The 17,439-nt window shown below is 45.7% G+C and overlaps 1 protein-coding gene across 4 annotated transcripts in view; it reads left to right on the top strand.

The window, feature by feature from the left end:
* Positions 1–17,439, top strand: part of AFG2B (AFG2 AAA ATPase homolog B) — a 275,189-nt gene that overhangs the window by 145,058 nt on the left and 112,692 nt on the right. For all 4 annotated transcript variants that reach the window (XM_069624940.1, XM_069624941.1, XM_069624938.1 and 1 more), the window contains exons 3-5: positions 507–692; positions 6,292–6,450; positions 17,041–17,250. In XM_069624940.1, the coding sequence (XP_069481041.1) occupies positions 507–692; positions 6,292–6,450; positions 17,041–17,250 (555 nt within the window). The remainder of the gene's footprint in view (positions 1–506; positions 693–6,291; positions 6,451–17,040; positions 17,251–17,439) is intronic.

The raw sequence follows: 17,439 nt of genomic DNA on the forward strand, positions 1-17,439 counted from the left end.
TGTCATTTCTCCACTGATTGTGTCTTTATTCTGGGTTTACACCACTTGATTTAAATAAAGCATTCATTTTCTGCTGCATCTTTCAGTAAAATGCAGCTTTTCCTCTTAATTGATTTTACCTTCCTCGACCACTCAGTTGCACAGGATGTGGCCGCTCACATCTGGTGCAAGCCCTGTTAGTTACACATGGTGTGATGCCCAGGTCATTACAGCATCCACTCTATTTGGTGGTGCCACATTTCGGCCCGAAAAACATGTTTCCTATTCATTTAAATGTTGAGTGTAGTTATCTTAGCTAAGTATTGTTTTGTTAGTACATAGCGCTTGGTTGCAGCATATAGCCACAGGGAAGGGCCATGTAAAAATGTAGTCTCTTTGGTTACATTAGATAACATCAAGCCATCTGCTAAGTCTACTAGACTGTTAACTTTATATTTCAACTCTGGATTGACTTGGTAACTGAACTGAATTGAAGTAAAAGCAATGGTCTGATTTGTTTTTGTTAGGTTATCATTGGAGCCCCAACGCTGATACAAAGAAAGGCCATACTAGAAGTCCTCACTGCTCATATGCCGATCAGCAGCGACGTTGACTTGGCAAAGGTAGCAGAAATAACCACTGGATATGTTGGCGCAGACCTTACAGCCCTCTGTAGAGAGGCTGCGATGAGGGCACTTCTGCAAAGCTGCCAGGTAAGCGAGCACGGCCCTTAGACTGCTGAAAGCAGATACTTCACTGTTTCAAACATATGTTACCTTGACTACGCTACTTCCTGTTCTGTTAGGAATTATGTTCTTTTTTTTTTTAACTAAACATATCGCCATTACTCTCCACTTATTTTAGAGGTACAAAATCTGTGATACCACATTACAGTGCGTAAATTAACATTCAACATAGAATAAAGCAAAGGCACAGAAAATTAACATGGGTATGGTCTGCATATAATTGCCCTGTTGCTCCCTCATGCAAGGGGTATTTTATAAACCATCAGAAGACGCATAACACATTTCTCAAAGCTGATGATTGCTGTCACCAGTTCTGTCTGAAATAACTGCTGATAGGCATAATGGAATCCAGAAGTTAAATTCCCTGTCCCCTTATGATGTCAGGGTGGCTGATTCAGAATGGGTATGTTTTGGGACCATTGGCAAGGTACTCTTTGGAGAGTGAACATCCTATTGTGAAATACTTTCACTGTCATTTTAAAGGGAGACATGCAAACATCAAAAAGCAGTAGTGTACTGGGATGGTAAAGTAGAACTATGGAGATGGGACAGTCACGTGGTAATGTCAAGCCTTAATAGAGTCAATATTATATGGCACAAGAATCCCATGTTATTGCAAATTTCATTCACAGTCAGAAATATAGGCCCAGGGCTTTTCCACACCAAAGGAAGACTCTTTTGGCAGGAACTCATACGAGCCACCACGGTAGCCGGCTGATGACTCCTACAAATAATTCCCAGAACAACACCATTTAATGGCAGTGACCAATTGATATCATTATCAGGTTCTTCACAACTAACAGGAGGCTACAAAAGCAGGCCAAACTGGTGTCTACTGGAGTCGGTCTAAAATAAGTGGTAACAACCTGCTGATCGATTCCTGCATGCTTGTGCCCCCGCAGAGGAGTGACACAAATATTTATTATGGTTAGTAATTGCAGATGCAAATCCTTCCTGGACAGGAATTCCTTCCATTTCTCAGTGTCCTACTCCATAGGTTCCTGGATGGGCCAGTGATGGATCACCAAGGAACCCAGAGACACTATATAGAGCTAGCATTATGTTGTGCAGTAACTAGGAACACTAAGCTGTAATTTTCCATGGCTTGGGAGACTTGCCAGTGACTTAGCACAGCTGGCACAACCAAAGCATCCTCAAAAGGCACATGTGAATAGGAGATCTAATCATAAACGCACCAACTTTCAGAAAATTCCTTTATTAGACCAAATATTGTTTGTAAACAGGACATTTGGACCTTTTCAAATCCGTTAATCTTGACAATTATTTTGACTTTCAGACTGTGCAAATCTTATTTTCAGAAGGCAGTTATGTAATTCTTATCTTCCGAGATTTCTGTAGTCCGTCTCCTGTCTCCACCCTCCAACTGATCTCCCTCCTCTTAGTATCCTGTCTCCTGCTCTTATCCTCTTTCACCCTGTGAGAAACCTGAGGCCAGAGACTTTTTGTAGAAGAGACAAAACCACTGATGGCCCTGATACCTGAAGCATAACTGTTGTCTCTTTCTGGGAAAACCCGAGCACGTGCTGTGCTCCGAAGTCCCAACTTGTCCTGTGCTCAAAACGTGGGTAAGGGAGACCCCCCTTGATACCGCATCCTGACTTTGTGAACACTTCTTTCTTTCTTGTGAATCCTATCCCGCACTATTTTTGGTATTTAGTTGTAAGGATTGGCAATAGTTTTTTTTTTCTTTAGTGTAGGCCCTTTTAATTTGACAAGACACCACTAGGTCTGCCTTATGTTGTTTTGATGGTCGTAGCTTGCTCCCATCTTAGATTTAAGTTCAGATTCAGCGTTTTCCACCCTACCTATAAACCCCCTTGAACTGTGATCACTTGTCTCTGTTATTCTTGATACCATGCCTTCTTTACAACCCCCACTCGCCACCAACACTACGCCTGCCGCTACTCTGCTCTTCCCTCCTGCCTATCACTTCCATCTTTCTCTCTTTCGCACAACCCTCCTTCTCTCAACCCCTCACCTGCTCTGCCTCCAAAACTACCTTAAATCACTTTCACACTGAAATACAAAGTGCTGGATTGGTACCACTCCTTCAGTCCCAACATCTTGATTTCACTCTCTCCAACCATGCCAAAAGTCTCCCCAAGTCATTCTCCATCTGCTACATGCTTCTCTCTGGTCTCTAGTTCTTCCTCCAACCTCACACAATCACCTCTCACTGTCAACTGACTGCAGGTTTTTTTTATATTCCTCTCCTTCTTGCCTAGAAGCTTCCCTTTGCCCCCATTGGCTACTTGAGTCAGCTATCCCCTGGGCCAATCACTGCCTTCCCATAATAGTCTTCATATGGTTCTCTATAGAAGTGGGTTTAAAGGATGAGCATACTGGCAATGTAAGAAGGGACAGGGATTCTCCGAGCGCCCCCGCTCCCAACTGCCACCTTCCCTCTCCCGGGTAGGACTGTCTGTGGCTTCCACTCTGATGGGCCTCCCAGCCCATCCCCATCCTTTCTGGACAGGGTCAGTTTTTTTGTATTCTAATCTTTTTCTGTTTTATATAAGAAAGGAACTTACAATGCTACAATACAAATCATTCTATGGCATTCATTTGTTTTGTTAAGAGTAGCCAGAGGAAGAAAGGGTTTCAATGTGATTTTGCAGTAATAATAGAAATCAATGATAAATTATCTGCGAAAGGCCTTCCTTTAAATTGATAACACACAGGGGAAATCTTGTCCTTGGTGTATGCATCGTACAGGGAAGCTCCAGTTATTTTCAACATGAAGCAAACCTTATATCTGCCAGAAGAATGGTTCAGGTTAGATAATGCAGCAAATTTACAGATTTACAGAGAGATTCCATGACCTTGCAGACCATGAATTAACCAAGCACACCCTCCGAGCCCACCCTTTAATTCCTCCTCTCAACCTTTAAACCCCCCACTCTTCTTTCTTTCCGCGATCTGATGCCTTTTCATCCTTTATTGTAAAATATGCAATTACAAGAGCTTTTGACCTTTGACATGCAGGATCCAACACCATTGATTTTGCTAGTTAGGGCTAATGGGAGTTAGTCTAAAACAGCTTGTGAACCAGCAGTTTTAGTCCCTACACTTTTTAAGCAAGTCTACATATAGTGACGGCCTGCTCTGTTTTTGCTCCATATTCTGGAACTCTACAATATTATCTTTCAGACCGGCTTTCAAAAAGGTTACTCCTCCTCTCTCAATGGACTCATTCTCAGACATATCCAACAGTCTACATGGGACACCGACTCATGTACCTACGTGGCATCGATTGATTTATCAGCCACCTTCCACTGTGTAGATCTCGCCAGGTTGTGGGGCAAGCTTAAGAATTGGAGGATTCCAAGTAGCCTCTTAGAACTCATAATAGGTCTCCACAAGAACTCCTCTGTAAGGGTAAGGTTAAATGGAGAAGGGGTGATGTCCCGATGTATTCCCAGTGAGTCAGGTTTTAGACAGGGTTGCACATTAGCGGTATGTCTATTTAATCTGTATGTGTCTGATGCCAGCGACTACTTGATTCCTGGCGCATTAATCGCTGCTAAGGTGGGTTCTAAACATCTTGCCTGGCTCGCATACACAGATTTTCTCCTTTTCGATAAATCTTGTGTGGGTTTGAGACATCTACTTAACTCATTCTCCACATTTGCCTCTGATAATGGGCTCAAGATTAATTCTAAGAAAACTAGAATTTTGGTAATATCAAGAAGCCCAAAAAAGCGACAAGTGTGGTCATGGGACGACACTGTCATCATCTCAGCCTTCTGTATGACATACCTTGGTTACATTATGGGCCTCATTACGACCCAGGCGCTAAGTGTTTAACGGCGCCGTAAAAGGCTGCGGCGCCGTTAAACACTTGGCGCCTAATTACGAGGTCCCTTTGCGGGACCCGACTTTAACGGCTGGTTTTTCCAGCCGTTAAAGTAGGGACCCGCAAAGGGACTTTGGTGCTAATAACGGTACCGTTATTAGCGCCTTCCCCATTCCCATTGAGCCCTATGGGGCAAAAATGGGAATGGGGAAGGGCCATGGCGGCATGGAGAATTACCGCCCCACCAACCTCGGAATGGGGTGATAATTCCCTATTCCGCCATAGCGGACACCGGCATGGACCATGGTGCTAATGGTCCTCCGCCTGGGTCGTAATGAGGCCCTATATCAGCTGCCCCAGGTACTGTCAATGGCGGAATGTGTTAAACCTCAAGGCGAACATGTTTGTTTCTCAAGCATTGGCAATAAATAAGAAATGTGGATCTTATTCTATCCTTCCTGTCCTGCAATTTTAGATAGGGAAGGTGGTCCCAAAATTAATTTACGGTCAGGAATTGTTTTATGAGTCCACCATGAAATGTCTTGAATCATCGGAAGCTAAGCTTTGGCGGCGTGTGCTAGGAGTCCCAAATTGTATTCCGTTAGCAGTGATACGATTAGAATTGGGCCTCACCTCTATCCATGCACAGGCGGAATGGAATCTGTTCTCTCTAGGAGATTCCTCTTGCCCACTGGTGATTCTCTATATGCAAATTTACATTAAACCTTGAAGCTAAGTTCTAGTACGAAAAAGCCTGATGCTGTTACGGCAATCAGGACGAATTGTGAGTAAAATTAATTTGAACATACATATCCTTATTTCGAATCTCAATAAGCTAAAAAAATAAGCTACTAGAGCATGATTGGATTGAGAATCTAGAGAAATTGCACAGCTACTCTTCCATGGCGCATATTAGGCACGAACATAAAAAGAGAGGGAAGTTCCCTGACCAGCATCATAGGCGAATTTTCCTGCAAGTGAGATGTAACCTGTTGCTGACGGAAGAAATTCTTGCACAGAACGGCCTGATTGCTTCTAATGGTTTGGGATGTAGATTTTGCCACCAGGAGGGAATTGTTGAGTCAACAAGACATTTTCTTTCGTTTTGCGAGGAATTAAACACAAAAAGGCAATGTTATCTGGCAAAAATGTACCCCAACCACCATTGGGTTAATGAGCAACAAATATGGCATTGTTGTATTAGTGGATGAAATGTCTCTGAAACGTTAGCTGTGGCATCTTTTTTTTCAAGTCTTTGATTTTAAATGAGTGTAATTTTAACATTAATATTGTGCCGGATATGGTCACATTGTCGTAGGAACTCATACATTTTATGTTTTTTCCTCTGAAGTTCTACTTTGTTAATTCTATTTATTTATGCTTCAGTGGTTTTACTCAAATAATGAGTTGTTTTAGTGTCTTTGCACTTGTACACGTCAACCTTTTGAATTTAGTGATTTTGGTTCAATATTCCCTCTGTGTATACTGTACTTTTTAGTGAAATATTTTGTAAAGGTTATTTAACCATAAACAAATAAAAAAACAATATATATATATAATATTAAATATTACCCCACCTCCCCTGAGTCATCTCCATTTCAAGTGATGAGAAAACAATTGAGACCATCAAGAGCTCTGAATTTAGTCTTACATTTCATACAATATTATCGCTAAACGTTTCTATTAAAGTTTTACTTTGTTTCATGTAACTTTGTTTAATGTAAGGTTAATGTTGCTTTTGCTTTCCAGGGTTCTGCTGTTAGTTTCATCAACATGGCACATTTTTATGAATCTTTTAAAATGATACAACCATCCTCGTTTCGGGGCTCCATTGGGTTGACAGATTGTAAGCCAGTTTTGTGGGAGCAAATCGGAGGGCTTGAAGATGTGAAACTGCAATTACAGCAGGTAAAGCCGTTACTCTTACCAGTGGACAATACAGTTCATTTGCAGCATATAAGTGATCTTTGAAGGTGAAACAAGCAGTTGTTAGAATGCTTTTATCAGAAAAAGATGCATCCCACGGGGCAGCAACTTGACCATTGTGGGTGTACAACAAGCAGAGTTACAGTGCTAGTCAGTATAAGCACATACCGCACACGCTGCACCATTCTATATCTTACAAAGCAATGCAATCTAGAGAACAGAACTTTAGTGCTGGTGCATCCTGTCCTCCTTCTGCAGACTCCTGGGACATACATACCTGGAGTACAGAGAATTTAGCATTTCATGTAAAAATGCAAACCATGCCCTGAGCATTATCATGGCTCCTCCTGCATGGAGGCCCTGCCACCCCTTCACAACACCATACCTTCACCTCAGTCCTGCCTTTTCAATTAGAGCGATTAGTTGCATAATGTATAGCTGTGGTCTGTTTTATTAATGTCTCACCACAAATGATTTTTTGGCCGTTTTATTTGGATGCATTTTCTCCCTGGGGCGACTGATTTCATTGCTTGTCCTTATTTTTTATAGTAATTAAGACTTAAGAACATTGAGTGTCAGTTTTGTGCCCTTTTGCGAGTTTACCTACTCAATTTGTGACTACTTCACTAAGAATCCTGGTATCATTGCACAAGTTATGCCCTTCAGAATTCCATTCAGATAGAGGTCTCAATATGTTTGCACGTTTGGCATTCAAGGACATTGTAACGATCGATCAAACTGAATAGGAGTAAACCTCTTTTGCGATGCCCACTGGTACTGCATGACCTGTTCTTTGCCAACATACCATCCACACCAAGCAGCGTAGTTCCAAAGATGACTTTGAGGTGAATTTGCAACCGTGTACTGAAGCTTGCTTGAGACCGGTTTCTGATTTTCTTGCAGGAACTGTTTTTTGGCTGATCTTAGGTTTTCAGAAACCCACTTTCTCAAACACTGCTGCTGCTAGAATGCCAATGTTTGGAAGGACCACGTTTGGTATGCATCTGGGATCCCCAAAGGTTCTTCATTCAGGTGCACCTGAGGCTTGGGAACTGTCTTTCCATTGAGAAGGTCATAATGGTTGCAGGCGTCTTCTGGCATCTAAAAAGACCAAATTATACTTTGGGTATAAGCAGTGCACTGGAAAAGCAACCTGGTAAAATCCATTATGGTGTACAACAGTCGGACCTAGTTAGCTTACGTGTGGGTATATGAAGAAAGCATGACCGCATGCAGGCAGCTTAACTCACATTACCCGATTTTTGGCAGATGGGCAAATAGACCAACCCTCCATGGATAAAATGTTTGTCAGAGATTTACCATATACAGGCTTTTTAATGACTGAGCCCTATTGCTAGGTTGGCTCAGACTCCGACTTGAGACTTTTGTCAAAGGGTGTCTGGGGCTTTGACTGGGAATTCACATCCCAGCCCAAAGTTTGAATGTGGCAGCCCTTAATTATTTTGTGTCTGGCAAATGTAAGAATGGGTGTATCCCTCTGATTGGAGACTTGAGTTTCCCCATTGACTCCAAATCTTTTCCAGAGAGATCCATCATGCTCTATTGCTTTGTTTCCGAGTGGTGATGAGACCCTAAAGCTCTAAGAGGGCGTCTCTACGTGAAGGACTGTGTGGTAGTTCTATCAGATTTGCGGTTCCTTTAAGACCAGCCTTGGTAGTCAAGCTCTGCCGATATCTGCAGATACCAGAGCCTCTAAACCTGTAAATTACTCTGCATCTGTGCTTTGTTCACTTGGCTTGGTAAGACCACCCGGGTCCCCTAATCCAATGACACACTGACCTGCAATAGTCTAAACTGTGTGACCCTGCAAGAAAACTGGGCCATTGAGGTGAGGAAACTGACAATAGAGCACTGGTAATTTGGCAGACCGACAGGCCGGTATTACTAGGCATAAGACTTCTAAATGTTATGCCTGTCTGCTATGTGAATACTCACCTGCAGTAGTAGATAACATACATGTAGAACTATAACTGTGTGTGGACCAAAGTGGCAGCCACCAGTAATTGGGTTTCCACCAAATTTTTGAAAGAAAGCCACTCTGCCATTGGGAGTGTTACTGTGTTACCTGCCCAAGTCCTACATTAGGATGGCTTCTCTGACTTTCCTGTGTTTACGGGGAGGTAGACCGGCCTACAGCTTGGCAACAAGCTTTCCCTGGTTCACCTAGGTTTGCACCTGCCGGACGTGGCTGTGCAGTCGCAGGTAACTCCAGGCATAGCAATGAGGTGGTTAATATAAAGTGGAACAGACATGGGGGACTCAAAGATTTCATGAAAATGGGATGTTATTTTCTGTGGAGGTGTTGGTCTCCTGTGTTATACAGGAAAGTCGCTTTTAAAATGAGGAACTTTTCAGTTTGAGGTTGTGACCCTTCCATTTAAGGTCACTGTGAGCCCAACAAAGTCCAGCAAATACTGAATTTGGTGCTTAGTATTCTGGGGGTGCCTAATCCGAAGTCTTCTCTCAAAGGAATGAATAGGTGAGACTAATGAGCTTCTGAATGGCTGAGCAGGACACCGTTTTCATGCTGCGCTACCCCAGTGTTAAATAAATTGGCAATGTTGGGGGGCAGGGTTATAACACACAGAACAGAATTCTCAATTGGCTAACGATAGCTGCCAAACTCTTTGAAAAGTCGAAGTTCACCAGTGTCAATGCTGGTAGATGGTTCTTCCCTCATGGTTTTGGTTGCCACAACAGTACTGCAACCAAGCAGGACTACAGGAGGCCCACTGGAGAAGGTGGTAAACGTGAGTAAATGTTAAATGTCGTAGCTCGACTATGTTGCAGCTATGCTGTTCATAGTCCGGACAGGTACAATATCGGGTAGATGCAGTTTACCTCCAGCGGCCACAGTTCAGGTAATGAAGTGAACTCCTTGGGGTTTTTTGTAGTTGTTTGGTTCTGTAACAGTAGGTCTTTGGCTGTGTCAGTCTCTGGGATTTCCGGTGCTCCTGCCTGTTCACGAGTGGTCTGCTCAGGGAGCAGCAGGAAGAGTACCCATTGAGCGGGGGTCCTTTCTGAGGCTTTTTGTCTAGCTGTGCGGGTGATGTAGAAGAGGGGAATGTTCGATCCAGTATTTCCCCCTGGTCTCTTGGGAAGACAAGTATCTACATTTCTGATGTTTGTTAATCTGCTTAGAATCACATGCTGTGCATAGGTCCGACATCCAGTGGTCACTGCGGAGTATTGCATTTTGTTTTTTCGTAGTCGAAAAGGGACGTCGACAAGGCGTGTCTGAAATACTATCCCTATAGTGAAGTGCGTTGTACCCACAATCCCTCACTCGTCGAGGTCCCTCAGATTGTTTTTTTCCACCCAGCTACTGGTCGCCTTTACGCGGAGCTCCTCGAGAGACATTGCAGATTTCATCTCCTCGACCTTTGGTCGTTTTCCTATTTAATATATAACACATCGATCCCTCCCTCGACGCAGTTGTGAAGCTGTCTCCGCCGAGCAAGATCTTCGACGGAGGGGACGAGCGGAGGAGATCCTTCGGCGTTGCCGAACACGTGGCCTGGCCTCGCAGGCCAAATACAGTAGGGAGAGTGGGGTCGTGGGACATCTCTGGTTCTTTTCTGAGAATGCCTTTCCTTTTCCCCTTCCTTTCCCTTGGGGTCGTTATCACGATTTATTGCCTCGGCTATGGAGAGGACACCCTTTAGGTTTTGCCCGCTTTGCAAGGGCAAGTTTACTTGGAAGGACAAGCGTTCACGGTGTAACCGCTGCTTGCCCCTCGATCACAAAGAGGAGGGTTGCACGGCTTGTCGGCTTCTTAAGCCAAAGACTCTAAAAGACCGTAGGGTCAAGAGGTGGGCGGCCTACGCTATGTCGAAGGCCGATTCTTCACCCGCCGCTGCTACCACCGACAGTGACGAGGAACGTGATAACACGACCTCCGCTACGGAAGTCATAGACCCCTCTAAAGAGCGCTCGCGCTCTTCGTCATCTGTCCCCAGCCCCGACGGGCTCGGCTCACGCCCTGCTTATGGGGGATGAACACTCCGGCGACACTGACGCACACGATACCACACATAGACGAAGAAAGCATCAGCGCCCAAGGAGACGCAGGTTCCACCGGCGGCCTCCTCGGACCGTTCAGGTTCGAAGCCCCTCTCGCAACCGCAGCCGCGACCAGCGACTGGGCTTTCGGCAAATAAGGGCGCCGCCCCCAAACCATCGGCCGGCGCGCACCAGCAGAGAGCGCACGCCGCTGTAGAACGATCGACACCCGTAACGTCGAAACCACAGCCCTCCGCTGACAAACGAGTCACAGAGAGCTTGGTGAGGATCGTTGTAGCCGACGCCCAGAAGCGTACGCCGAAAGACACGTCGTGCGCTACGCAAAGGTCGAAAGACACGCCGAAAAAGCCCGAAGAAAGACAGGGACTACCCCCTTCAGTCGGGGGGACCCCCAGCACACCGGAAGGCTTTTCGGAGGGCGACGGGACACTTTCCTCGACGTTGTGGGAGAGGTCGAGCCGTTTTCAGCTAGATGACACTAATTTTCCCCCGCTAGACCGCTCAGGGGTACCCCATGAAACCATGGAAAGGCTCCATCTCTGCATGGAGAGAATGGAGAGGTTTATGAAGACCCAGAACCCTCCTACTCCCAAGAGAACAAGAGAAGGGCCTCAGGAGGACCCCAGGGCCAAATATCTGAGACTATTCAATCCCCAGCAGGACACAGCCTCAGATTTCCATAAGGTGTATGACCTCACTGGTGAGGAACAATACTTGGAGGAGGAGGATGAATTTGTGGACGATGAAGAGGGACAGAACCAGGAGGAAGGTCTGGAAGACAGCCCAGACATGGTAGGAGAAGGCTTCGGAGAAAATCCAGAAGAAGGACCTTCTCATCCCTGGCAATCCCCATCAGTATATTCGGACACTGATGTCCTGAACCTAAATCCTCCTGACAATTCACCTGTTAGAAACACGTCTCCCATTGACGATCAGCCCACATTTAATGCCCTGTTGCGCAGAGCAGCAGCACATTTCGAACTGGACACTGGGGAGATCTCTCCTGAAATAGACTTTGTGGAAAGAGTAATTAAGGAGAAACCCCCGGTCAGCCAGACCATTCCCCTCCTCGCTTCAGTGAAGAGAAGAATCATCCCTTCGCTATCCACACCCGCACTAATCAGAGGAGTTAATCCAAGAATTGAAAAACTTTTCACTCCTTCACCCTCAGACCCGCTGTACATCAGGGGACATTCCATTCCGGATTCCCTTGTAGTAACTAATACAAGGAAGAGGGCAGGGGTGCCGCTGTCCACCAGCGAGGCACCACCGGACAAGGAGGGCAAGAGGTTATATGCCCTTGCAAAGAGAGTCACATCCTCGGCTGCCTTTTCGGCAAGAATTGCGAACAACAATTCTTTGCTAGCTAGCTACGCGGATGCGCAGTGGGCCAAACTGCGTAAAGACGCCGAAGAAGCGCCGGAACCACTACGTACACGCCTGCTATCAACTATTGGCGAAGGAACCCAGGTCAACCAGAGTATTGTAAAGAACTCTCTGGATGCTGCAGGGACAGCCGACGTTCCCTGGTTCAGGGAATACTCCTAAAACGCCATGTATGGCTGCGCAACTCAGGGTTCAAACCGGAGACACAGGCGTCTTTAATAAATAAACCTGTTGAAGACTCAAACCTCTTCGGGAAAGCGGTGGATGAGGCTCTGGAGATGGCTAAAAAAGAGTTTGATACTATCAAAACTCTTGACCGGATCTCTAAGCCCACTACCAGACGCGGCTATGGCAACAAACGCTTTTTTCGTGGCCAACGCCAACAGCAGAATCAGCAGCAACAGTACCCTGCCACCAGTTACCAGACCAATAGTGGGCAGTACAGCCAAAGAGGCCAGCGCCGGGGCAAAGGGAGAGGTCGGGGGTCCACCCGCAGAGGCTCCCAAGCCCCCAACAACACCAAGTGACGCGAAGATTTGCGTCCCCTCCCATGCAACACCGGTCGGGGGCCGGATAACATCCTTTCTTCCAGCATGGGAGGGAATAACGTCAGACCGCTGGGTACTTTCCACCGTAGCCCACGGATACTGCATCGAATTCAACAGTTCCCCAACATACAGACCCCCGAGGGGACGACGCATGACACCGGAACACCTTGCCATCCTTCTCCAAGAAGTACAACTACTGCTGGAAAAAGGAGCCATAGAGGTCGTGCCTCTATCTCAGGTAACGGAAGGTATTTATTCAGTGTACTTCCTTGTACCCAAAAAGGATCTAACCATGCGCCCTGTATTAGATCTGCGCCCAGCGAACAAGTTTATCAAACCCCAGAAGTTTCGTATGGTGACCTTACAGGAAGTGATCCCACTGCTATCACAGGGAGATTACATGACAACATTGGACATGAAAGATGCATACTTTCATATTTTAATGTTGCCACCTATCCCATCGGCGCTCACCTATCCCATCAGACTGTTAATGTTGCCAGCGCACAGAAGATACCTCAGGTTCATGATAGAGGGCAAACACTACCAGTTCAGAGTGCTACCCTTCGGCATAGCATCAGCACCAAGGGTATTCACGAAGGTACTGGCAGTGGCAGCGGCCCACCTGCGCAGGTTGTCCATCCCAGTTTACCCTTACCTCGACGACTGGCTCATAACAGGGGATTCTTACGAAACGTGCTTCTCCAATACCCAAAAGTCTGTAGACCTTTTGTTCCAGTTGGGCTTCTCCATCAACAAAAAGAAGTCCAGCCTAGACCCCAGCCAAATCAAACAATTCCTAGGGGCTCTAATTCAAACAAAGGACGGCCTCGTCTTCCCCTCCAACGAGAGGGTCCAAAACATGCTGTTTCAGATCCCTCAATATGTGACCGGTCGAGAGGTGACGGTACGCAAAGCAATGCGCTTGCTAGGCATGATGGCGTCGTGTATTTATTTGGTACCGCACACGCGCCTGCGCATGCGCCCTATGCAAGAGTGGCTCAACAGCCAGTGGTGTCAGGCCAGCGGACTATGGGACGATCTAGTGGTGGTCTCGCAGGCCTTGGTTCTCTCGCTACGGTGGTGGACAAAGGAAAACCTGGAAAGAGGGAAACCCTTTGCCACACCCGCGGCGGAAGCCACTCTGACCACAGACGCATCCCTCACAGGATGGGGGGCTCACCTATCCCATCAGACTGCTCACGGAGTGTGGACTCCGAACATAGCATCCAAACACATAAATCTACTGGAGCTACTAGCTGTGTTCAAGGCGCTAAAAGCCTTCCAGGAACACCTACAAGGCAAGACTGTGTTGGTCCTTACAGACAGCACCACAGCCATGTACTACATCAACAAGCAGGGGGGCACCCACTCTCCAGGACTGTCCAAACTGGCCCAAAATATATGGAAGTGGGCTCTCAAACAAAACATGTTCCTACTGTCACAACATGTACCAGGGGAACTCAATCTGCTGGCAGACAAACTCAGCAGAGATTTCCCCCTGCCCGAAGAGTACGAATGGCGACTGCACGAAGACATCGTCTTCGACGTCTTCACACAATGGGGATTCCCAGAAATAGACCTATTCGCAACCCTGGAGAACTCACAATGCCTAAGTTACGCCTCCAGGTACCCCCAGAACCAATCCAAGGGGAACGGTCTGTCGATGCAATGGTCAGGGAAATTTGTTTACGCTTTTCCCCCGACTCCCCTTCTCAACAAGGTGGTGCACAAGATGCACCAGGAACAAGTGACCATGATACTGGTGGCCCCAATGTGGGCCCGACAGCCATGGTTCGCTCACTTGATGGAGATGTCTCTATCTCCCCCAGTGAAACTCCCCTGCCCGTACAACATGCTGTCACAAGACAAGGGCAGGACTCTGCATCCATGCCCCCAGAACATGAACTTAGCAGCTTGGCTCCTGAGATCATAGAATTCGGACATCTACAGCTCCCGCAGAGATGCATGGACATCCTCAGGGAAGCCAGAAAACCTAACACTCGCCACTGCTATTCTAGCAAGTGGAAGAGATTTGTCATCTGGTGCAGAGGAAAAAGCATCAACCCGATTGACTGCTCTCCCACACATATTGTTCTATACCTGACCCACTTATTGGATTCAGGTCTAGTGTTCAATTCCATTAAAGTCCACCTAGCGGCACTTTCTGCATACACCACTTCCCAACTCAAGGTGTCGTGGTGGAAGATCCCTGTTATAAAGGCCTTCATGGAGGGAGTAAAGAGAATACACCCCCCGATAGCTGACCCAGCTCCCGGATGGGACCTTAACGTGGTACTTACCAGACTCATGGGCTCACCTTTCGAACCCATGCACAAAGCATCTCTTAAAGACCTCACTCTTAAGACTGCTTTTTTAATAGCTATCACCTCCATCAGGAGAGTAAGTGAACTACAGGCTCTTTCTGTTCTAGACCCTTTTGTTAGTTCACAGAGATAAGGTGGTTCTACGCACGCACCCAAGGTTTGCTCCGAAATTCATCTCGAAATTCCACGTAAACCAGTCTATAGAACTGCCAACGTTCTTTCAAAATCCTTCCAACTTGGGAGAAAGGACTCTGCACACACTAGATGTGCGCAGAGCGGTCATGTTCTACATGGAAAGAACCAGACCACTGAGGAAGACTAATCAGTTCTTCGTCTCGGTGGCAGCAGGAAGAGAAGGGGATGCAGTTTAAAAGTCCACTATTTCTAGATGGATTGTTCAATGCATCACTCTCTGCTATACTCTTGCTAAGAGAGAACTGCCCTTTAAGCCAAGAGCACACTCTACTCGAGGCACGGGGGCGTCCATAGCATTCATTGCAAATGTTCCCCTTGAGTCCAGCTGCAAAGCGGCTACCTGGAGTTCTGTGCACACCTTTACAAAACACTACTGTCTAGAAGCACACTCGAGATCTGACTCCCAGGTGGGTCAGGCAGTATTAAGACATCTTTTCTCTACTGTTCCTTCTCATAGCCCACCGCCAACTCAGGGTACTGCTCGCTAGTCTATGCACAGCATGTGATTCTAAGCAGATTAACAAACATCAGAAGACAATGCATTACTTACCGTAAAAGCATTTCTGATGGTTGTATCTGCTTAGATTCACATGCGCCCACCCTTCCTCCCCGCTCGGATGGAAGGAACATAGACTTCCTTTTATATCTCTCTTTTCTGTACTCACTCACGTCTAGAAGGCTCCCTCAGGGCAGAAAAATACAAACAGAGGGACCTCAACGCGTGAGGGATTGTGGGTACAACGCACGTCACTATAGGGATAGTATTTCAGACACGCCTTGTCGACGTCCCTTTTCGACTACGAAAAACAAAATGCAATACTCCGCAGTGACCACTGTATGTCGGACCTATGCACAGCATGTGAATCTAAGCAGATACAACCATCAGAAATGCTTTTACGGTAAGTAATGCATTGTCATACAGGCAGAGGTTTGACGTCAGATGGGTCTTGGTAAGTTGCAGCAGCAAGGCTTCCTCCCAATCTTTTTGGTTTGGCAGTCTTTTTATGCTTCCTACCCAGAGTTAGGCAAAATAATGGAGCCAACTCAGAGGTGAAATAGGAATATTGGGAGCTGAGTGTAAACTCTGCTTTTTTTTTCTAGTTCGGTGCATCCATTTAAACCATTGTCGTCTATTCTATCACTGATGGTTACCATATTGACATTTTCTCAGGCTACCTCCTGGCAAAACTTCAAGATGTGGGTTCTGTTCAGAAATTCCAGACATCATTCCCAAATCCGGACCAGTCTGGTTTTAGCTTCTTCGGTCCCTGGCCACTCGAGCCAGGTAGAAGCAATGACCATATATGGCTTCATCCGTTCATTTAACACAAAGGGAACCAGATTTGGCCATATTATGTTTTCCTAATTTTAGGTAGAGAAGTCTCTCTTCAATTTATTATAAATTTAACCCCGAAATTCACAGCCTCTGAAAGACTGTTTGTCACTTGTGGGGCCCACTAGATATTCTATTGTCCTGGTAAATACCAGATTGAGAAGATCTCTGCTCCTGCACATATTTATGCAGATAATGTAAGGGCAAAGATGGTGCCTGTATTTTTCCAAAAACGCTTGCAGCATCAAAATGTGGTCTGCTGAGCAGCAACTTGGTAATTTTTTCCAAGTTATTGGGCTTAGCGTCTCTAATTATGTTTTGTGCTTTAAATAAACATATACTATGCTTTCAACTTCTGCTTTTAATGTATTGATAATTTGAATAACTAGACTACAGTTATTTAAAAATGTTCTCATCTGTACAAAAGGGTGCATAACAAATCTATTGTAACAGGCTTAATCAGTCACATTCTTTAAGATGTGGTATAATGCATGATGTGCTTGTTTTCGGTTGAAACAAAGAACATGTGAGCAGTCATTTGTGAACCGTTAGCGTCCAAAATTAAATCCACCATCCATACTCGCCACTTTTTTTATATAAATTCAGTGGAAGCATATTGAGAGTTTTAATAATAGTACACAAGCATCAATGTTGTATGCTTCTTAAAGGGGCTTATTTTACCAGTGAAAATGGAGCACAATTGTTCATTGAAATCATGTCTTGTTCCTTTGACTGTTAACAGAGTATCGAATGGCCCATGAAGTTCCCACACGCTTTTGTGAGGATGGGACTCGCGCTTCCAAAGGGTATTCTTCTTTACGGACCACCAGGCTGTGCCAAAACTACACTTGTGAAGGCTGCTGCTACAAGCTGCCATTGTTCCTTTCTGTCGGTCAGTGGAGCGGATCTCTTTTCGCCATATGTTGGGGATTCTGAGAAAACTCTGGCACAGGTTTGTTTAATATAAACTAATTGTGTTACAGTCATCTCATGTTGTCATGCCCTGGTTTATATGATGGCTAATTACACAACTCCCTAAATATTTGCTGTGTTGCTTATTCTGATTTCCAAATGAAACTCTTCACATCAAAAAATTATCCTGTGAATTGGTTAGAATCTGAATAAGTTTGATAGAACAAAT

Source organism: Ambystoma mexicanum, chromosome 11 (genome assembly GCF_040938575.1).
Source record: "Ambystoma mexicanum isolate Mex_15411 chromosome 11, UKY_AmexF1_1, whole genome shotgun sequence".
NCBI lineage: Eukaryota > Metazoa > Chordata > Amphibia > Caudata > Ambystomatidae > Ambystoma > Ambystoma mexicanum.